The 22938-nt window shown below is 36.7% G+C and overlaps 1 protein-coding gene across 1 annotated transcript in view; it reads right to left on the reverse strand.

Annotated features, from left to right (window-relative positions):
* MYBPC1 (myosin binding protein C1) overlaps nucleotides 1-22938 on the reverse strand; it is a 68483-nt gene that overhangs the window by 23382 nt on the left and 22163 nt on the right. Inside the window, exons 3-13 of the mRNA XM_050324621.1 lie at nucleotides 21562-21603; nucleotides 12869-12973; nucleotides 11329-11477; nucleotides 10859-10976; nucleotides 9958-10009; nucleotides 8293-8349; nucleotides 4648-4814; nucleotides 3107-3239; nucleotides 1886-2010; nucleotides 740-845; nucleotides 274-440 (exon numbers count right to left, since the gene is read on the reverse strand). Of these exons, the coding sequence (XP_050180578.1) occupies nucleotides 274-440; nucleotides 740-845; nucleotides 1886-2010; nucleotides 3107-3239; nucleotides 4648-4814; nucleotides 8293-8349; nucleotides 9958-10009; nucleotides 10859-10976; nucleotides 11329-11477; nucleotides 12869-12973; nucleotides 21562-21603 (1221 nt within the window). The remainder of the gene's footprint in view (nucleotides 1-273; nucleotides 441-739; nucleotides 846-1885; nucleotides 2011-3106; nucleotides 3240-4647; nucleotides 4815-8292; nucleotides 8350-9957; nucleotides 10010-10858; nucleotides 10977-11328; nucleotides 11478-12868; nucleotides 12974-21561; nucleotides 21604-22938) is intronic.

Here is a 22938-nt window from a genome sequence, read left to right on the forward strand (position 1 = left end):
TGAAAATTTTGTTGACTTATTGTGTCTTTGGATGGATTGCTTTATTTTCCACCTTAATGGAGTGATAGAAAGTTATCAAGGAGAACTACTTCATTGCTTGCTACTGCAAAAATTGTCTAAAGGGAAGTCACTGTTCTGGAGATTTGCAGCAAAGAAATTGGTCTGGAGGTTAAAGTCTCTCTTTAAACCCCCAGGGAAAAGCAAGTAGATTATTTATTTCTGTATGCCAGCAAACTGATACATGAATTCAAGGGTAAGATGGATGATACTCACAGTCAACTGCAAGCTTGGCTTCTGATTGCCCTCCAGTTGTCATAACTGAGTAAGTTGCAGTGTCATTTTTTGCAGCTTCCTCTATGATCAAAGTATGTTTTTTACCCTCAACCTTGATTCGATACCGAGATTTAGGATCATTGGTAAGTTCTACGCCATTCCTAAACCTATTGAAAAACAAAGAATGATTAATTTTCCAATAGAAATCCTGTGCAAATAAAACTTCCATAGACTGAAACTCCCAGAGAAGACTTTACAAGACTCTAAGGCACTAGAAAAGGATAAACAAATGCATCCATGACTGTATAAGGATATTTTTGCTGTTGCTACATTTTTGCATAATGTTTTATTGAGATTTTCTTAACAATTTTCAGGTTTACTGGTACAGAAAAAGCTGCCCACATTTTTACCCACAATTAAAATTTTCTGTGTTTTATTCTCAAGGAAAAAACTATGTATGGCTTACCATTTCACATTTGCATCGTCCTCAGATACTTCACAGCTCAGTTCTACTCGTTCACCAACGTAGGTATTGGTATCCTCCAGGCCTTTGGTCACCAAAATAGGAGGATCTTTGGAAAGATTAAGTTACAGGTTTATGGTCTGAGAGAGAAAACTAAATGAGAGAGATTTCCTAAATCATGCTGTAGAAGGTGATACTACTTTAAAATTCTAACATGAGTATCAAGGCAGCTCTTTCTGTCTTAAATCAGAAAAATGATTGCTCATTAAGATGCTAGTAGGAAATGTGCTAAATTAAAAAAAAATAATAATTGTTCATATTAATAACTGCCTTGCATCCCATTTTGTTAACAGTTTGTCCAGGCAGCTTGGCATGAGAAGTTGACATTCCCCTCTTGCCTCCCACAGATCCCTCTCATAAACTGGGTTTTCTTTAGGTCCTATAGCCCATTTTGCACAATAAGATGACTGATGGAATATCATGGTGACATTATTTGCTTAATCCATCCCTAATGTCATAACTCAAGTTTATTTAATCGCAAGAGGCTGTACAAGAATTATCCTATGCTGCTTATAGGGGCAATGGACTCCATTCTTTTAAAAAGGATTTTTAAAATATTTTATGATTTTTTTTCTCTTACTGAATTTTTCTGTTTGTTTTGTTGTGCATGTGGGGGTAATCAACACAATGGGATCAAAGAGAGTGAAGATATGGCCACCCATTCATGATTTTTGATAGATTCTTCCCTTAAAATAGTGCAGGCAGAATGAAAACTAACTGCTAGAAAGCCTGATCTGAGGGTACTTGGAACAGACTAGTTGGACTAATAGTATCGAAGTCCTCAGGTACCAAAGTGTGCTGCTAGGGAAATGTTATGACACACAAGTCTCCAAAATGGCTTAAAACTGTGAAGGACTCCACAAGCCCCACTAGATCCCAATGCACAGGATAAAATCAACCATAAGTTACTAAACACAGGATGAGGAAAACAAAGTGTCCAGGGATCACAGAAATACTGAACGATCCTCAGGGCTGCTAATACAAATACAAAAATATACTGAACCAGACCCTCCCTGTTAGTTTCTCTTGGAGCCAAAGAAGCCACATCAATTTACAGCACGTGAAAGAGCATCAGGCTGACATAATTACCTCTCACAAAGAGTTCTGTAGAGCATTTCTCATCACCAGCTGTTACGTAATAGCGAGCATCATCTGTCATCGAACAGTTGTTGATGAATAAAATTCGCTGGTTGCCTTTGTGCTCAAAAATGTATCTGTTTGAACGGGAATGCAGCAAAGAGATGTTAGCAAAACTGCTGGGCCCCTTTAGTTTTATGTAGAAAGTGCTTTAGGGATTATTAGAAGCAAAAATTCTGGGGTTTGCACAGTACTGGAAAAATTGTCCTTAGAAGCAATTTCCAAGTTTCAACAGTGCTGTCATAGACTTCTAGCAAAAAGCTGTGGTGTAGAAGGACAATGAGCTCCTTCTAGCTTGTTCCAAAATCCCAGGCTTGGGTGATATGAAAAAACCACAAATTAAAAAAAAAAGAAGAACAGGCATGGAATGATGGCAAATAAAATGGAGTCTGAAACTCTAGATGAGTAAAGCTGAAAATAACCAGTAAGAGGACACCATCACTCATTCCAACATTTTTGTGAAGTGTAATAATAGCCAAAGTTAAGAAGTTAATATTGTTGGTAGGCCAGATGGCACAAGATATCAGTAATGGGATATGGGGTTTTGGTAATGGAGCCTTTCACCTTTATGTCACTAGTTTAGATCTGCTCCAGGTTTGTAATGACCAAAGCTCATTAGCATCTGACAGCTGCTTCAGCAGCCTGGTAGAAATGCACTGGAACACTCAATCCAGGCCCTTCTGCTGGAGAGGTATCCATAGAGCTGCCTGCAAAACAGTTCTGAACTGCTCATGGAAGATAAAGGGGCTAAAGAAACACTACCCTCTTTATCATCCATTTTTTTGCCAATTATGAAGATTCATCAAAATCCTTCATTGACTTTTGCAGCAACATATTGAAGGAAATCTGCCCTTTCTCTCTAAGAGGGCTGTTGTTATTTACTTAAAGTGATTTGTTTACTCGCAGTGCTTCCTGATTTTTAAAAAAACTACTAAGAAGAAAATGGCACTATGGTTTGTTGAGACAAAGGAGTCGATCTACCATTGCATTTAGCCTACAGTGGACTTTTTTGGGTCATGAGCAATATAGCATCATCTGCATACTCTTCACATCTAATGAAATTCAGGAATAAAATTGGTGCAAACTGAGTGAAGAGAGAGATCTGTGCAACACTCTTATCAAGGAAGTACACATGTACCCATTTTATTGCCTGCATATGATAAAATCACTTACTTTGCACTTGGTCGTATTTCTTGGCCATTTTTATACCACTTGAGTTCCACTGTTGGGTCTGCGAGCTCCACCATGAATCTTACTTTACCTCCTTTGTCCACCTGATATGCAGGATCCAGACCTTTGGCAAAAGCTGTTATGGAAGTCAAGTGTTATTATAAAAAAAGGATTTTCTATTTATCTTATTGCATATAAAAGTTTCCAATTTATAATAAAGGTGTCATGAGGGGAAATATGCCCTGTTCTCATCCTGTCACTACTATAGGCATTTTCCCCAATATCTGGAGCCCCTCCTGTAGGCAAAACCCTGCCCACTGAAAAAAATCCTAGTTTAGCTGGAATCTCCATCCTACTCACAAAGGAATGGGGGAGAGGGGCCAGACAACCTGTCACAGGTGCTGAGAGATGCCTCTTTCCCAGGAAAATATTCAGGCATTTCTATGTCATGCACCTGGGTAGGGAACAGCTCTTCCTCCCAACCACACTATTCCTGCTCCAGCCTCCAGACCCACCAGGCCCTCATCTCTGGTCTAGACTCCTGGGGGAAGATGAGGGGTTTCCTTGGGCTGCAGCTCCATAGAGAGCTTTACTGGATCCAAAAACTGCCCCAGTGGCTCAGCCAAAGCCCACTGACTCCATTCCTCCCTCCCTCCCACAAATGGGGCCTGAATCAAATATACCAGCAAATGAAAAATATAAGTAAAAATTAATGTGTAGTAGCATAAACATGTTATTATGTGAGGTAATGGATAAGGAGAGAGGGTATATCAGGAAGCTGAATTACAGCTGGGTTTGTGGAGGACTTCACCTACACAAAAGGGACTCCTCCAGGAATCCAGTGGAACAGCAAATGTGTGTATTGCATCCAGTTCTGAAATGCTGTCCAGGAACAAGCAGAAGGCACAATAGTATAATGGATAGTGTGTAGTATTTATATGTATGTGTAGAACTATGTACGTGTAGACATATTATGTGACATGTATTTTATACACACACACATATTTATATACATAGAAACACATATTTGTATTTCGGTATATATAATTACACCACTCATACTATTCAGTAGGGTGGGTTGGGAAAGACAGGCCTGAATATCCCCACCCAGTGCGGAGTGGAGGGTTTTTAGTACAGCTGGGATTTCCAAGGAATGTAGATTAAGTGCAAAATGAAATTACGAAGAGCAAACAACATGTTTGGAGTGACCTCTGTTTTGAGCAGAACATACTGATAATAGCACAAGGTCTAATTTCCATATTGCTTGATCAGATAACACCTTACCACACAACTGAGGGACATTGCTCCAGATGGAACCAGTGTTTGTCTGAGAGGGAAGGATTCTTTTTGTAAGCACTGAACGGGGCAGGGTGCTTACACTACCCACAGTGGAACAAAGCAGCTTTCTGATTAACCCCCTGCAGTAACGAGGCTTGAGTTGTAGTGTGCAAGTTCCCTTGCATGGAAACGAAGCATATTTGGCATTTTAAGGTAGAAGGTGGTGTTTGACTAATGAGCATAAGAATATTCTCCCATATCCATACCTGCGCTCTTCTTCACCTCCCTGCGCATCCGCTTCAGGCGCTTTAACATTCCTCTCAGGTCGGTGATACCGTACTGGAAAGCAATCTTCTCATACTCGCTGGGATTCGCGTTCTTCAGGAGATCCCACACATCCACCTCAGGTTCTTCCTCTTGTTGTTTAACCTCCCTAACATTAGCAAAATAAAATTATGGGTGAAGAGTTAGCGGTTATCACACCATAAAAATAGGTGGAGCTGAGTCTGTGGGGAGGCTAGAAATGTTTTGGCCAAAATTTGAAGGCTGCTATCTTATTTTTTTATTTCACTCAGAACGAGTGGAACAGCTCAGAATGACATTCACACCTTACTTTACACTTCTTCGAGTGAGAATTTGGATATAAGTTTTAATTTGGCCTTTGCTGATACAATCAGTTATGAGGATTTTTATATTGTTTCATTGCTTAAAAAAATATATATAGTTTGAAAAATTTAGTGCTGTAATAGCATACAGTTACAATTTATGATGGCACCTCTGAGAGCTGAGTCTAATCTGTACATGTCATAATTAAGTAAAAATGCTTTCAACCCTGAGTCCCTGTAGCTGCTGCTTTGGGTTACCAATGAGAGGACATTGGAATACAGGGGAATCTGTGTCTGCTTATAGTTACACTGGTGCTTCTCAGCATTACTTAAAGTTGTCATATGGATAGGAACTGAACATTTCCACCCCAGCTTCGACTTGAAGGATGGATCTGCATCTCAGTCTTAAGAGCAGGAAAAATTTTCAGAGTCCTGTGTGAGGCATCACTTTTACAGAAGTTTCAATACTTTCTTTACTATCTGCAACTCCAGGCTAAGACAACCAATAAAGAGAAGTATGATTATTATTACAGTGGCAACCATTAAATGAGAGAACAGTGATGATGATTTTTCAGATTTACAGTTTAGCTCAAAAAGTGAACTGCTAGAACAATCCAGGAATTGGAGCAGAAATCTATATTCTTCCTCCTGTAAATTCACTAGGGTCAGACCAGTATCATTCTGATTTGATCTAGCTGATCTAACAAAATCAGTACTTTGGAGAACAGAGTGAGAAAATAAACTTTTGAGAAATAAAAAAAGACTGAGCTCTGCAGTGAGACACTGTTAGAGTTGAGCTCTATTGAGTCTGACAGAGGATTTTCTTTGACATATACAGGAATAGCACTGGGGATCCCTGAGAATCCCTATGTTGGATGAGGAACTATGGAAAACCACTTTGCTGTTTAGTCCATGAGGCTTATTAATTTTCATAATACGTCAGAGCTATTTTAAAAAGGAAGAAAGCTTCTCCCTGAGGAGTCTTTGAAATACTTTCAGTCTTATCTTAGAATTATTGTTACACAATCTCAGGTATATAATTTCATATTTTGTTCCTGTCACTTTTATTTGCTTTTATCTCATGCTTTCTGGAGGGTGACTTTTCAGTGAGATGCCTTCTGCATGGCAGCAAGCTGAGATCAGCTGACAAACATATATAAAAGCTGACACACCCCATGGGGTGCATTCTCCTCTCCCAGGGCTGGCCACAAGCCATGCAATGCCTGTCCGTGCTGAGGAGAGATGATCTCTGTGGGAATCAAGATAATGTACCCCTTCAAATCAGGCAGTGGTTGAGAATGAGGATCAGTTAGACAATCCTGATCTTCAACCAGCTTGAAATGATAATTCCAGGCTCATTTTCCTCTTGCGTTACTGGAGAAAAAATTCTGACACTTAAAGCAAACCAACTTTGTTCTTAGACCTCAGTAGTTTGTGCTGCGGCTAGGGGGCAAACAGTGCTTGGTATTTTCTAAGCAGACTGACCTCACCACAAGATCACTTTCAGACCTTTACCTTAAAAATGTGCATTTCACTGAAAGATGTACATGTTATTTTTCTAAAAAATAAAGGACCCAAATGTTTGAATATTTTAGAGATCTTGTTCCTTTTGGAAAGTCGTGCCATTACTGATCCATTGCACCGACAAAGCATAACCAGTCACAGAATGGCTTACTGAGATAAGAACTGGTTTTTCTGCCTGCCAACCAGCATGAAATTGGAAAATAGCATATCAATTCTATGCATTTAGTTGTTGGGCTTTTTTTTAAACCATGTTTCAAGCAGTATGCACCAAAGGTGAAAAGTTCTAGGTCTTGGTCATACAACCAAGGGATGCACCTTGGTACAAAAGAGAAGGAATGCACCTCCAACATTGCCTGTTGAAAAAATTGAAATGAAAACATCTATTTGTCTTCATAATAATGGATGTTAATATCCACACACACGGATATTAACATCCACAATGTGGCTTAATTAACTATTTCATTCAATTAAGCTCAGAAATATGAGGTTGCATTTCAGTGCCTGAAACAAGGAGGTGATGAACCAATTTGACCAATGTCAAATAATGGTGTTTAAAAACTAAACATATGCTTTATCCATTAACCACACAATAGGTATACTATGTTCATATGGCTATATAGTATTTATCTTACAAAACGTATAAGTTACTTGTTAGTGAAGTGATAATGCCTCTTAAATCTTTTTTCTCTTTCCATGAAAACACCAAGACCTCTTACATGCAATTGTCATATTGCTAATAAAACACCCCACAGGCAGTCATGAGAACTGGTATGGTAAGTTGTATTAGTATGTAAAAAGTCAAACAGAAGATCCTAGTTAGGGATGAGAAGATTAAAAAACCAAGGACCTGGTGGATTGGAATTGGCTCAGGTAATTCTTTCCCTGTGCACTTTTACCTTCAGCTTTTCTTGTTTGCTTTAATTGCTTAAATGCTATCCTCACCCTCAAAGCCAATGACCCTGTTGTGAACTTCTAATGTAATTAATACCTCATATTGGGTTTTCCTCTTTCAGAGTAAGTGGTAGATGAGAAAAAGGATTTAGTTCCTTTTCCAGTTCTCTGTGGTTAATTGCCATTGATTTCCACAGCATATAGAATTTCTGTGATCAATTTTAAAAAATTATGAACTATTTTCTCTTAACCTGGTAAAACACTAAAATGGGTTTAAGATCTGAAATAGCTGGAGATATAACTATCATAACACCAGATTTTCAAAGCAAACTGGAGAAACAAGTGCCCAAGATTTTTTCCATCAAAGCATTTAAGTTGAATAAAACATTATTGAGCATTTGTGTGCACATATTGAAACCAAAAGCTACAAATAATTAATACCAATGCCTATGGCTTGAAAACATGATATATCAGGATACTTACAAAATCAAATTAAGATGTACCCAAAGAGGTAAATTTAACCCTTGCAGTTTTTTATTTTTGCACCAGACTCAATTTTCTGAACTGCTCATCCCTGTGTAGGAAATTTCCCCCCCTCTGCCTTCCATGCAAGCACAAAAGAAATAGCAAGTGAATTAAATGTTATTTGCCTCTTTAGGTTGTGGCTCACGTTTTTTCCCAGTGCACTCAAATCTGAGGTTTCTTTTCTGCACACTTAAAGGTAAAATTAACTGAATATTTGCATATTATAATATGAGAAAAGATAGTTAGAAACATTAAAAAATGGTCAGAAAATTCTTAAGAAGTTATTAATGCTACACCTGACTCTTTCTATGTGCGAACCTAATGGTTTGCAATCCACACCTGCTCACTGCATCACTTGGTTCTCACCTACGTTTCAGGAGACCACTAAAGTCAAGTTCTCCTGCATCCTCTTGTCCTTCACCGCTGTTATTAATAGAAAAAGATCAAATCTTTGTTTAATACAGGAAGACTTAGACAACACACATTGGAAACGATCTACACATCTCATATATTCAACACTGTCCAGACACACCAATAATTGTATAAAATCAACACAAACTTGTATCCTTTTTCACATGAATTATGTTTCCGTAGGCACGTGTGAAAAATAACACAAGGGTTTGTATTGTTTCTTATTATACTTTGATGGCAAATTTTTGTAACTGAATACATAAATTTGCCAAGGTTTGTGTTAGATTTCAATAACACAAACAAATGTGAGCCAGTCAACACAACCAGCTTTGTTTTTCATTTCTGTAGTGAATGTGTATAAAAACAAAGGGCTTGTGCTGATCTTTAGCTATGAATAGAAAACAAAGATTTGCATTGCTTGGTGTTGCTTTTAACAACGCATAGCTGTGTCAAATACTGATTGTAGAGCATTACACTTTACAGCATTATATTTAGATTTAACCTTTCTCTAAATGAAGGGAGGAATCAGTGATAAAAAAGAAGAAACAGGACATTGTACATTTTTACAGATAGAATCATAGTTCTATGAAGGTGCATTTCTTTCTATAAAGTGACCTTAAGCAGGACTACCTTATCATAGAGCAAATATAAACAAAGGAAATGCCCCTAATATTTGTAAAAAGGCCAAAATACTGCAAATCTTAACTGAAATGATGCCAATATTTCATCCAAATTTTGCATGCAAGATATTATTTAGAAAATCAGAAAATACTCAGATATCTTCATCTGCTTGGGCAGAGCAGTTCTTGCAGGTTTTTTTAAATGTGCTAAAGAAAGGAGTGCACCTTGAGTGTAATACCTTTTGTATTTTCTCTTTAAATTAACCCCTCTAAATAAAAGCAGGTACTTGGGAATCATAGCTTTACTTGTAAATTAACAAACTGCATTCATTTTCTGTTTGCAAAACATTTTCATTCTGAATATGTCTGTATACTTCTTTATATATTTCATCATATAAAGATGACATCTAAACTGGTTAGACTTGCCACTTTATCAGAAAGGTAACAAAACTTAAGACACAATGCTTTATCTCACATTCTCTGTAACATAATATATTATATCATAGATTTAATATGTATAGATGTAATACATTAATGATGGCCTTTACTGTTTATTGTAAGATAAAATAAAGCCAGATCCTGTCTTCTTGAAATTCAATGTGAATTTTTTCTCTGCTTTTAATCAATACAGGATTGGGTCCAGGATCTTTCATATTGTAGCTGACAGCTTACAGAAAACATGCAGTAGAATATTTTAGTGAATGAAAGTACATTTTTTAAAACTGCTAAAGAAAAACATATTTAATTGCCTTAAATATTCTTTCTTTCCTTAATGCAATGACATTGTAATGACAGTAGAGTATTTAATATCATACATACTATCTATGTGTTGTAACTATTTCATTCTACCCACTCTCAACTACCCTAAATCCCACTTCTTTAGTCTGTATTTACAAAACAAGTTTTTTAAAGTACTTGATACAATTGTCTGATGCAAGTTCTGTGTATGCTACCAGTATCCATTACTGAGGAGCTTCATGACATCACTGTTTGAAGTTACCTTCTTTTGAAAGCAGATCTGATGTCAATGGATGGAGCAGCTTGGGAAGATTCTATAAAATAATGGTAATTCAAGAATTAAAAACACAACTTGAAATTCATGTAATTTATGTAATCAGTGTAATTAGGAATATGGAATTTGTTCAGTTTCCTGCTAAGTGACCAGAGTTTGTGCTTCCCCTTTAAGTTCTCATTAATATACTAAGTTCTGATGAAGGCAAAGATGCTCAGTGCTAAGCTAAGTGTAATTAATGTATTTCTCTAAACTACTTTCTGCAGTTCTGCATAGAAGATGCTTCTCTGATGTTTCTCTCTATTCCCCTTCCTACCTTATATAGAGGCTCTGACCTTTTCATCTTCCCATTTTTATGCTCTCTCTCCTGCTTGCATCTTGCACTTTCTCTGTATGCTCAACATCACAGGAAAGAGTTTCTTCTACAGCTACAAACTCCCGTTCATTCTCAGTTCAAGGAGGAATCCCTCTTGTAGCAATTACCCTTTTGTGCCAGCCTGAATCAGATTAAGTTCTGATTCACAGCCAGTGAATGATTGCAGCCAGGCTGCCCTGCCTTGCTGAACTCTGAGTACACACAGGTGTGTACTGTGCCCCTTGGGCTGTCAGGCATATATCAACTGTCTTGTGTGCCAGAGCCTGATTTGAACTCAATATTAGTGTTACCTGCCAGCTTTTCTAATTTTTTGATAAATGTCTCACATGCTATCTATCCCAATGTTCATTTAAACAATAAACTAGACATTTAAAAAAATTCTCAGAACTCTATGATAAAAATGTTCGCTTTACCACTACTCCATTTAAAGATTCTAAACAAAATGAAGTGGCATTTCAAATAAAAATAAAAAAAAATCTTCATAAAACTTTACAGACAAAAGTTGAACCTTACCAGTGACTTCAAGGTCAAAAGAGCAGCTATCAAACTTGTCCTTGTAAGATACTTCACAGCGATAGTTCCCTGCATAGTTTTCCTTAGCTTTGATGATATGCATCTCAAATGTGTGAATCTAAAAATCAGACATAATTGTTCATTAATGTGGGAGATACATTTGCACAAAGCACAAGTTAAAACAATGGTCTTTCAGTTCTAAACCAGAAACAAGGAATAACTCAAATAATGGGTTCTGAAAAGAATCTGGAACCCAGAAATGGCAACTTTTATTCCCCCATCACTACTTGTCCTGCACTGGTAGAGCAGAAAAGTCTGGTTTTGTGCAGTGCCAGAGATCATCACTCAAATCTGTGCGGAGAAGCCAGGGTTAGAATCCACTGCTCTTGAACTTCTACCTGTTGTCTTAAACCCATCTTTAAGCTCTCTTTGGAGATTCACCCCCATAAGAAGGAAAAGCAAAGACACACCTTAGTGTGACGCTCAAAGGACTCTTTCAGCTGGAGATGCTTCCCCGCCTTACTGGCCAGGTCCATCCATTTTCCTTTAAACCACTTAACGTTTGGCTTTCGGAGAAGATCTTTGGCTTCTACTTTGGCTATAAATGTAATATTCCCACCTTTTAAAAAGAGGAAAGAATAATGCAGCTGTTGAGGAACATGTGGTTGGCCAGTTATATCTGTACAAGTTTCTTTCACTACTGCTCCATTCAGTCTCCACGTGCTCTACCACAACAGTAAAGAGTCAGCTAGAGTCACACAGACTATGCAAGTACTGCAGTGAGACAGACATTAATGATTCTGGGTCTGGAAGCTTTCTGTGCATGTCAATGCAGAGCTTGAGACACTGAGAAGCAGGATAAATCTGAATGTTCTCATCTTAGTGTTCTCATGGGTGAATTGTTCCTAATATTTGAATTTCCTTGCTCAAAAGAAGTACAGGTTCTTTTGAACCATAGGCTACCCTGCAGCTGTAACATAGATAAACTCCAGTCTGGAAAAGAAAGTCTGGAGTAATTCATGCCTTTTTTATCATTAATTCTTTAAGTTGAGAAGGTAGAGGAAAGAGTTTTCTCTAAACAGCAAATTGGGAGTAGTAAATGTTATCTCAGTTTTCAAAAGACCACTGCACAACCCCCATTGAGTTTCCATCCTAACATTCATCTGTAAGAGAATGCAACCAACTCCTTATATTTATTTTCTAAATAAATCCTCCTCAAATCCCCCTTTCTACTCAGAATACAGACATGGAAAAAAATCCCAAGATCTGCCCACATCTTTGTGAACCCTGTGAAATAACAGGCATATTAAGTAGCCTGCACTAAACATATCATCATTACTAGGAGTGGCTACCTTACCATGGCAGCATGTTTCAGGAGTGCAGTTTAGAAGTGAACCTCCTAATTCCCTCCATTTACTATATTGTGGTTCACAACATAGAAAGTCCTCACAGTGCTTGAACTGGATTCCTCTGGGGTGAAATTAAAACCAAATATGTGCTCTGGGAGTTTGCCACCTGTGCTCCAACTGCGAATATGTACATAGACCACTGGACTAAACCAAAGCCAGTCCAGAGCAAGTCCTCCAGAATGGTCACAGTGGGCAGCTGTTGCCATTAGGCTACTTGCTAATTTATGCAGAGCTGTAGGGTATCTGTCAACCTCTAAGATATTCTGCAGATCTTTGGGAAGATCTTCCTGATATATCAGTAAGAGTACAGCCAACAGTGTCACAGTAACCACTGTCTTATCCAGAAACTATACCTCTTACCATTGTGCTCGGCAAACTATTAGATTTTGAGCTTGTATTGAATTAAACAATTGGGGTTTGCTTTTCTCTGTATGGTCCTTTTTTCCTTCAGAGTGGAGTTCACATCCAGCTAAAAACAGTGGCAGCACTTGCAGCTGAGGGCAGAAGCTGAGTGTCACAGGAATGACACCTACCATTCCCAGCTCTGCCTCAACCCCTGTCTCTCTGAGAGTGGTTTTTAATTTTGTCTCTAAGCACTTACCGACACTCACTGTACCACTCTGAGGTTTTTCGATGAATAAAGTAGATCTCTGGGAGTCATCTCGTTTTTCTGACTCTTCTGGAGCTCCTTCTCCAAGAGACCATACTGAGATGCAGAGAAAGGGGGAAATATCAGTCATCTGAGTGTGTTTTACTCCTTCCAAAGTACACTTACCTGAACTTACTAAACTCTCTAGCCCTATCACCTCTCTCTTCAGATGTCCTGAAAGATATGTAAGTTTTTGTTCACACTGACATCCATTGCTTGGCTATCACATTGTGTACAGCTCCTTCAAGAACACTACCTCTGTGGTGAGAGAAAATGAAACTATCAGGGAGGAAGAGAGGGGAACCTGATCAGCCAAGATGGGTACTGAGCAACTTGAGCATTCAACCATGAGTGCTTTACAGAGGTGATGTACAAAGGTCAGCTCTTTGTTTTTCAGAAGAGGTGGAGGTTCTGAAAACACAAACAGCTACAAGCACAAAAAAAAACCAGACAAAAAACCCACATTGTGGGTCTCTCTCAAATGAAGTCAATTGTACAAGCTGGTTCTTCCTCTTTGTCTGCAAAATAGGGCAGGTATGAAGCTTACTTCTGAACTTTGTTCTCTTCTACTGATGTCTTTGAGAAGAATCTTCTGTATTTTAAGCAGAATTCTCTGTATTTTTAATCTCTGAGTCTTTATACAGAATTCACTGTCCCTGTTCCTTCCTTTGATCTCTGTTGCAGATGGAACCTGATGGTATCATTCTCACCTTTAACCCCTCTTTTGAATGTAAGAAGATGCTATCAGGCACATTAAGCAGCTTTTGGTCAATGTTCATGGGAAGCTTTTGTATTTTACAACCTGCTTGACACTTGTCTGAGAAGATCACATCTCTGGCACTGAAGGGCAGGGCAAATGTGGAAAGGTACAGCTGTACTTAATAAAGGCCATCTGTGTCTTTTAAAACAGAGCTGCCTCTCCCTTGTTTCCCTTGAACTTCTAATTGTTTCAAAAGTGAAGTTAGCTTTCTATAGTTCATATAATGTTCATTTAGTTCCGGTTTCCTAACTAACGTAAGTGAGGAACCAGTCACACAACACTTCCCACTTAGTCAAACCCTGGTCTTGAAATTAAAAGTTCCTTTCCCTGCTCAGTATTTTTTGTAGAAACTCATTTACCAGAAGTCAGAATTGTCTTTCTATTATATAGAGATTACTGCTGTGGGAACCTTTTTAACTCATGAAAATTTCCATCACTCACAAATGCAACATAACTCATGACAACCATGAGAAAAGGCAACCAAACTGTTTTTATTATCCTAAAGTCTATTGGGGATTTAAAAAAGGTATAGAAATTCTAGATAGCTTTGCTATAAAATCTATGTCCTTCAGTCTTTCAGCCAGTTTTAGGTGGTGTGCCTATATGTCTGCTTGTACAATATGTCTCATAGGTAAAGACATTCATGTATATACACATGTATATACACATATATACACATACATGAAAACATATATACACATACATGAAATCACTTAAACATAAATGAACACATATATATATAGATACATATCTATATATACTCTCTCTATAGTATAAATGTTTAGATTATGCCAGTATTACATGGTGGTATGTGGAAACAATGTAAGAGCAAGTGAAGGTTACTGGTGGGAACAGAATGAAGTGATGATGCTCAGTACAGGACCTGGTCACGTGCAGTAACAAACCTAACACACCACAGGGTGAAATGGAAAAAGAATATTAATAAATGGAAAAAGAATATTAATAAATGGAAAAAGAATATTAAAGAATGGGAAAAGCATACATAGAGTCGTTAATTTGGTACCACATAGAAGAACACCTAAATATTACCATCACCTTTAGATATTAACATTTTCCTAATTATTAAACAAACAGAACAGAAGGCGGGTTTGACGCTGGTGGAAGGGGCTGGCATAGGCGGCTATGCCAGGTCTATAACCATGGTTGAAGTACCTGCTGCTCAATTTGTTCCAGAGGCTGCAAATCCTGAAACCACAAAAGTGGGTGTAGTGTGCGTTACCTGCCAGGGTAGGAAGAAAGAGGTTATGATTTTGCTAAGTTTTCCCCACTGTCCTTTGAGGTGTGAGCGGAAGCCATTCTCTTACAGTCTCCTGGGACCCGTGTTTGGGATTCAGGTAAGCCACTGTCACCCTGTAGGCTGAGGAGGAATGGAACAGCTATGTATCTATCTATACAGAAATAGATATAGATAGATAGGTATGTATGTATGTGTAAAATACTGGTACATGTCCTGTCCTGTGCAGAAAGGCTTTCTCTTATTCCTGGTTTAGCTGCTAGAAACCTACTTGCTCTGCTCCTTAGAAGTTATAGTTTGCTACTGTCTAAACAACGAAAATAAAGTATTATCTTCAAGAAATTAAGAATAACTAATATTTTTATTGTGTCATTTTGGAGTTTTCCATCATGTTTTTCAGGACGTCTCACCTGAATCTTTCCTTTCCGCTGGCTTAGACATCCCATCTGAAAGGGAAGAGCAATTTAGGTGATACCAGCTCAGAGATCATAGCTTAACTGACCTCAGACCATTATGATTTCAAGAACATTGATTCTTCATGAAAGATAGACTAAATATTTAGGACCATATCCACGAGAAACTACTTGAATACCAGAAAAAAGTGAACTGCTAAGAAAAAAACCCCAGAAATCTTCCCCCTTTTTCTCTAGGAAATCTAAATTAGTTTAATTCCCACTCAAGATTTCCTTTTTAGTAGTTTGTATTTAGAAGGGTTACATGAGGTTGATCTTTTTTTCCATGATTTGTGTAGTTCCAGGTAACAGATGAATTTATGTTCTTCAATATTTATCCAGGAGGCAGTACTTTGAATTATTTAAACAGTCTATTTATTTATCTGGAATTGCTTTCAGATCTACTAACCAATATTTTACCTTCCACTGGTAGAAGTTCTGTCAAAGACCTCAAGACAGAACTGGAAAGGGACTTATCCAGCGTTAAAGTCTTGTACCTCTGAAGAAAGATCAATATAATGTAGGGCACTCTAAAAAACTTTTTCTCTAAGGAGTGTGTTTTGAGTTCAGTCCAGTGGTTCAGACTTGTTCTTCATTAATAGTCAAGAGAAAAGTACATACATACATACACACTCAAAGCATTATCACAGTCCTAACCTGCTGGTGGAGTACTAACTGAGGTGTCATCTTCATCTGTGAAAAGAAATACAAATAAAAAGGTACGTAAAGAAACTGAAAGCACAGAAGATCATCTGCTTTAAAAACAACTACGTGAACATGTAAAACCTGCAAAAGAAAGGGAAAGAAATCACAATATTCATAGGCATTCATAATGGAAGCTTCAAACTGATGAGGAAAGCTTTGCATAATTCAGTAGCTGAAATGGTAAACCTTAATGTTTCAAGCAAGTAAAAGAAAAATGAGATGTGGACTGTGATCTGTTATTAAATCATGAGTTTATATGAAAGCTGCAGAGTGATTCTGTTTGTTAGAGATGTAATCCACAGTAAATACAAAAGAAAAAGCCACAATGAAATGAAGGTCAATCACATATCTAACCTGAGGAAGACGCCATTTCTCTGGTGACTGTGTCTGCAATTAAAACGCGCACCATACATGCATTTAGCATTATTAAATCAGGATATGCAAAAGTTAAAAATAGTCCCCTGTATTTTTACTTTGTAACTTCTGTATTAGAATATCAATTTAAAATGCAAGGAATAAACAACTCATTTTTTTTCCATATTATAGGAGAATAATTTAAAATAAGGAAAGAACTACTGCTGTCATACTGGATTTTCTTTTTAAATCACTGCAAGTAATTGGTAACCAGGAATTTTAAAATTTTAATCACAGAGAGTATATATTTACAGAAATCAAAAGCCTGGAAAAACATGAAACTGTCATTAAACTGAAATACTGCAATCATGATTATTAGAAAGCTAGAATAAGCTAAAGCATATCTTTACAAGAGTCACCTACATCTCTTTGAATTTTAGATGTTGGCTAGACAACTCAGTTTCTGATAAAAATGAGCAAAAAGTCTTAGTGTCTTAAAAACCTAATGGTAAAGAAAAAGAAAATTACCAATGTATCCTTTAAAAGGCAAGAATAAACTAGATATATTTAGGATTTAATGCATATGTAAGATAATATGTTTTTAATACAGTACCAGAAAATAATCTGAAGAACATTTCAAAATAGAGAAGAGAGTTGAACAAGAATGACCTTGGAAAAATATTCACCCTCATATTTAAAGGTACTTTTTTGGGAGTCGGGTTTTTTTAGATTTTTGATTCGGGTTTCCATAATCTAAATTTAAATCTGGAGTTATCCTTTCATTTTTACCTTAAAGCTATAATTTGTCTATATTTTCTCATGGACAAATGTAGCAACTATAACAAAAGCATAGATAAAGTATAGTTGCACTTTATTATAAACACTGGTGATATTGATTTTTGAGTTTTTTTAAAACATTGAAGGTTAATTGAAAGTCTGTTAATACAATTTAAGTACTCAATCGTAATTTTTTACCCATTCCTTTTTTAATGATTCATCAAACTTCATTTTAGAAATCTCTTAGGAGGAGGATGAGAGTTGTAAAAGGTATGCCTGCACATGAAGAATTAATGTGTTATCTTAGAAAAATCTCTTCTTATTCTTAGCAAAAAAACCCAAATTCTTTTAATGGAAGAGTTCTCATGACCTGCATCATCCAATGCCATAAGCAGATGCTGAAGATGTTGATTTTCAGTGAAAGCACAATAATGACAAAGTCATGTCAGATGTTTTAACATACTGTGCTAGCAACTAAATGAATACAAGATTCATAATTCCACTGCAAATCTTTCTCCATATATCATGAGAGCATAAAGTGTACTTTCATCTCTTTTTGTCAATAATGTCACCATTTTGATTGATGATGGTTCGAAGAGCCATCTGGCTGGAAAAAAAAATTAAAATCGGCATGAAACATTTGATGTGATGCATCCTACATGATGATGTATCAGAATCATGTTATAAAAGGACCACTCTGATTTTGATTTAATTATTTAAATTAAAATAATTAAAAACTAAAAAACAAAAGCATATTAGTAGTTTTGCAGAGAGATTGCTGGGTTTCTCCAGGGTAATCTATAATTTTTCGAACAAGATGTTAACATCAAAGACAACCAAACCAAACCAAACAAACCTTTCAGAAGTATCAAAATGAAAGCACAATTGACTGTGTTAGAAATGGAAAGAGTATGAAAACAATTGGGTTGTTTTGACAAATGGGTAATTAACAATCCATCACTCCTTATATCTCAGGCTTCTAGGACAAAATGGACCAACTACTGGTTAAACTGCTATAACCAATTTGCTTTATGTGATGAATGATTGTTTATGTTGGCAAGGAATTATATTTCAAGATAAAAAAATTACCAAAAATATCAAACCTCCCAGTAGGACTATGATCATTAATTCACTATCCTTATCTTCAGCAAGTAAACTTTTGATGGAGATAAATCTGTTAGTTAGTAATCTGTTGTATGCCCAGGGTCATACATAACAGGTTGATAAGATGTATTACTCTATAGAGAGCTTTATTCTTTGTCTGTGGTACATTTTCATTGACAAATAGGATATTTATGTTTTTTTCCTTGTATCTAAATGATAACATTAACTGAGGACAAGGCTGAGCTTCATTAGGAGTCTGGTTAGACAAAAGAACTCTCCATATCTCAGAAGTACCTAATGTAAAACATTTTTATACTCCCAGTTAGTGGAACCTCAATATTAAAATTTCTGAACACTAATTTCTGACACATAAATTTCTGACACATAAAATGGAAAAATCTGACAGAAAAAATTACTGATCTGTATATAAACTGAATAATTTTGGTTCGTGCTGAAATTACTGAGAACAGTAAGACTGAGAGCTTGAAATTTAGTCAACTGCAATTACCCATCTGATTTTCAAAGATTACTCAGCAGTCCCATCAAGGGGACTTGGTATTTTGAAAATGGTAAATGAAGTTCATACATACAGCAATGGAAGTTTTAGTAAAGAGATGGATGGATAAGTGCAACCTGGAAAAATACAAGGGTGACGCATGCAAACATTTTAGTAGATGGTTGGATGAAACCTAGAGAAAAGGTATCAGTAAAGCATGCAGAAATTTTAGTAGCTCTTTGAATGTCTGGATGGGACCTAAAAAAAAAGGAATGAGCAAATTGATATTAAAGTTCTATTATAATTCCAGCCAGTGGGAACAAAATAAAAACAATATTCAATCTGTAAGATAATGTTAAAATTCAAAACAAAGGCATAAACATTTTAATTCAATGAATATAAGATAATGTAGTAAATTTGGAGGGATTTCTGCTGAGTCACTTTTTTTCTCTGAAAATGAAATGGATGATCATATAATCCTGAATTTTTATAACATTATTTCAGTTATTTTTTAACTAGTTTATTCTATGAAAGAAAATTTTATGTCTACTGCTCTGAGCTACTAATTTATAGTGAAATAACCACAAGACACAAAGAATTTGTTGCACTCTTTGCCATTTCTTAACTTCACAGTGAATATAAAGGAACACATATTTGTAACTTCACACAGACAGTAACTACCAAAAAGAAATAGAACAGCAAACCAGACACACAGACAGTTATACTCTTCTTACTAATGAGGTGAAGATTATGGGCTATGGGATTTACATGGACTACCAAGTTTTCTTTCCTAGATGTGTGTATGATTTTGGACAGATTGGAAGAATGGAACCTTTTCCCATTTTGTGAATTATGCTCACCATTAAAAAGATTTTCTTCTGGCAGACCAACATGAAGAAATCACTCTAAGAAAATATCCTTTTCCTTACTAAGTGATACTTTACAACAAAAGAGGAGCTAATAGGAACAATTGCACTATTACTAACTTTTTCCAAAAAGTTACTACTGAGTGTCTGGCAATGACATCTGCATTGCTTTGCAGAGGTGACAGTTTCACTGGAGCGTGGCAGAAGGTCATCTACATACTAGTATTCAGAGTTTCACTGGAATTTTTACTGAGGCAGCAGCTGCCACCATGGTCTGAAATAGGAAACACTTTCCATACTAGGATCCCAAACAATTTTTTTTTGGTAGTAAAATCCTCCTAGCACCAAATGGTTCCTCTTAGGAGGAACATTTTTCCTCTTAGGAAATACTTGTGTCCTTCACTAATTTCAAACCAGAAACACAATAATGCAGAAGGTAATAGAAGTATTTGATAAGTTACCTACCATGTTTTCTTTTTTATTCAGTAAAACGTAGGCTTATGAGCAGTGGGGAAACGCCATCCATGTTCAGTTTGGAAGCAAACATTTCTCTCATGTCAATATTAAAGCAAGCAGAACTAACTGCTGGAATAGCTTGAGGCAAGACTTTCATCTTTTTTTCCTATCATTAAGCATGCAAATTATTCCTGAATTGAGTTTCCATTACCAAGATGACAGATGTGATTACTCACACAATACTTTGTGTGTCAAAATAATTGCTCAATGCAAAGACGACTGGTGAAATAACATGCACTGAATCTTGGTTCAGCATTTTTATTTTCAAAAGGGTACTTGAACCACACACTCCCAGTGTTTATATTTTTACTTTAGTGAGAAAAACTGCCATGCATGCCTTTGCTGAATGAATCTGCAAGTATCAAGTAGGCATCCAGTCTGTCTAAAAGACAAGATTTTGTCTGGAAGAGACCAAAAGCCAGAACCTCTTTTCAAGCAAGCCATTTATTGATTTGCCATGAGGAAGCATAACCGTGCCAAATGAAAAGCAAGCATTGCATCGGTTGTAAGTATATCTTGGTCTGGTTTATCCTTTTATCAGAATGAAAGAAAATAAAAAGATCATTAATTTCAAAATTAAGCTGATGGGGTGTATGATTTCTACTTCGGCAGGGGTCCTACAAAAACAAGGGGAATTTGGCCCAATTTCTGCAAAAAAAAGTCTCTTAGTAACCAGAAGAAATGGCAACAGAACTGGAGTCTAATCTTAGCAGCACAACAATATATAGTAAAACTGGAGCTGATTTTTACATGCATTGCTAGTGGAACAGTTATCTGTTTGTTCACAGCCAACAACCCTCAAAGACATTTTTCAGAACCTGCAATGAGCTCAGGTGCTGGGTTCCTGGTGAGGATAGAAAGATGAATGTGTGATTTCTGTTTTCAGATGAAAAAATCTATAGGGCTTTTTGAAAAGTAAAACAGGCAATATCAAGTTTCTGTGGTAGAACAGAAACAGCTTAAAATGACAGCAGGAGACTGTCCACTTTATTTAAAAGCTACCAGTGAGCACAGCATCTGAGTTTAAGCAAGCTTGGTCAGTGGCAACATCCAGGCTTGTTTAAAGGTGTCTTTCTGCTCATGCAAATCACTTGTAATTCCATCCATTAATTAAACAATCTATATAAATACTGTTGCCAAGGTGACGGTCTGGTTTGCAGAATTTTTGAAAATATTCATAAGTATCGTGATTTCCTTGTGCTGGCTAAGTCATGCACGAAAAGGATCTAGGGAGCTTCACATCACACTTCTGAAATGCAACATCAAAATTCTGAATTAAAGCTCAAGCAATTCAGCCTCAGAATTGTATTTTGGAATGTTGCCTTTACTGCCAATTTTTAAAATATGATTTCAGACTTACCTTTACTCTTTTCATTTCCACCCTCCTGTGGTGTTGTTTGTTCTGTGTAGGAAGTACAAGTATATTTTTGAGAGGATCTTAAAGTAAAAAGAAAAACTTACACAGCATTAAAAAATGCAGTCATATTCTACATTCTGCTAGTACTGAAAAAACACTAAAGAATGACTGGTATATGTGTGTAAGTAATAAACAGTTGTAAACCCCTAAAGCATTTTTTAATTACATTTATCAATGCAATTTCTATGTTTTGAACTAGTCATGTAAGACTGATGTTCCTGGATTCAGTGGAAGAAAAATACTAGGGTTTTTAGAAGTAACAATTGTTAGTCTCTTGTTCTTGAACTTATTTGCAAAAGATTTTGAAATGAGTTACATATCACTGTTAATTTGAAAGGAATTTGATCAGACATGAGATACTGCCAACTACTAATGGTGTCCAGAGCTCCATTAGACTAATCAGTTTGTCCTAAAGACAAAGCACAGAGAGAGTGTGTTGAAGGTTTTCTTAATTCTTTATCGTCATCATCATTATCAACAGTCTTTCTTGGACTATTTGTATTTAGTTTTCTGAATCAGAAGAATTGCCAGCCTGTCCTTCTACTCCGAGTAGGTGAACTGATTTATGTTTGAGCTCAGATGTATGAGAAAACTTGGACTGTACTTTCAACAAGATAAAAATTTCTACACTTTCTCTATTTCAGGATTTGGCAGGATTCCTCTTCTCTTTGGTTTCCTACCTCATTCAATTTGCATACAAGGTCATCTAGAATCTTGTGAAATCCTATGAAGTGTGCTGTCTTCAAAGTATAAACACTCAATATTCTATTGGCTGTAAACAATGATTTCCTGTAGCAAACTTACCTGTCAGCTGCCTGATAAAACATGGGTTTGGGTGATGGTCAATGGACTAACACTGTCAAGATGAAGCTAAGATAATTTTTATTCCATGGAGGAAACATTGGCAAGAGCCATCTGGTATTGTGATTACCCTAATTTCTTGTTCACATGTGTGTAGCCATGGTAACTATGAAAATAAAATTTGAAGTTTAGAAGGCAAATCCACATTCTGAAAGTGTGACAGACTTCTGTGACAGACATGATGCTTCTGTCCATATTCCCTAAATTTCCAAGCTCCAGTTGTCAGGTTGTCCACCTTGCCTAGATGGCCAAACCTGTTCCTTTTTAATGGGACTTTTGCTACAGTAACACTTGCTTTTCCCACCAGGAACTGGGATTAGGAGAACTCACTGTTCTTGGCATGTGGTAGGATGTCTACATCCCATCTGAAAACTTCACCAGTTCTAGTTATTCCAGTCCCATGGCTTGACATTGAGATCTGGAAGGAGCACTTTCAAGGGCTTCCCATTGTAAATGGGT

Source organism: Myiozetetes cayanensis, unplaced genomic scaffold (genome assembly GCF_022539395.1).
Source record: "Myiozetetes cayanensis isolate MyiCay16 unplaced genomic scaffold, myiCay2020 scf3, whole genome shotgun sequence".
NCBI lineage: Eukaryota > Metazoa > Chordata > Aves > Passeriformes > Tyrannidae > Myiozetetes > Myiozetetes cayanensis.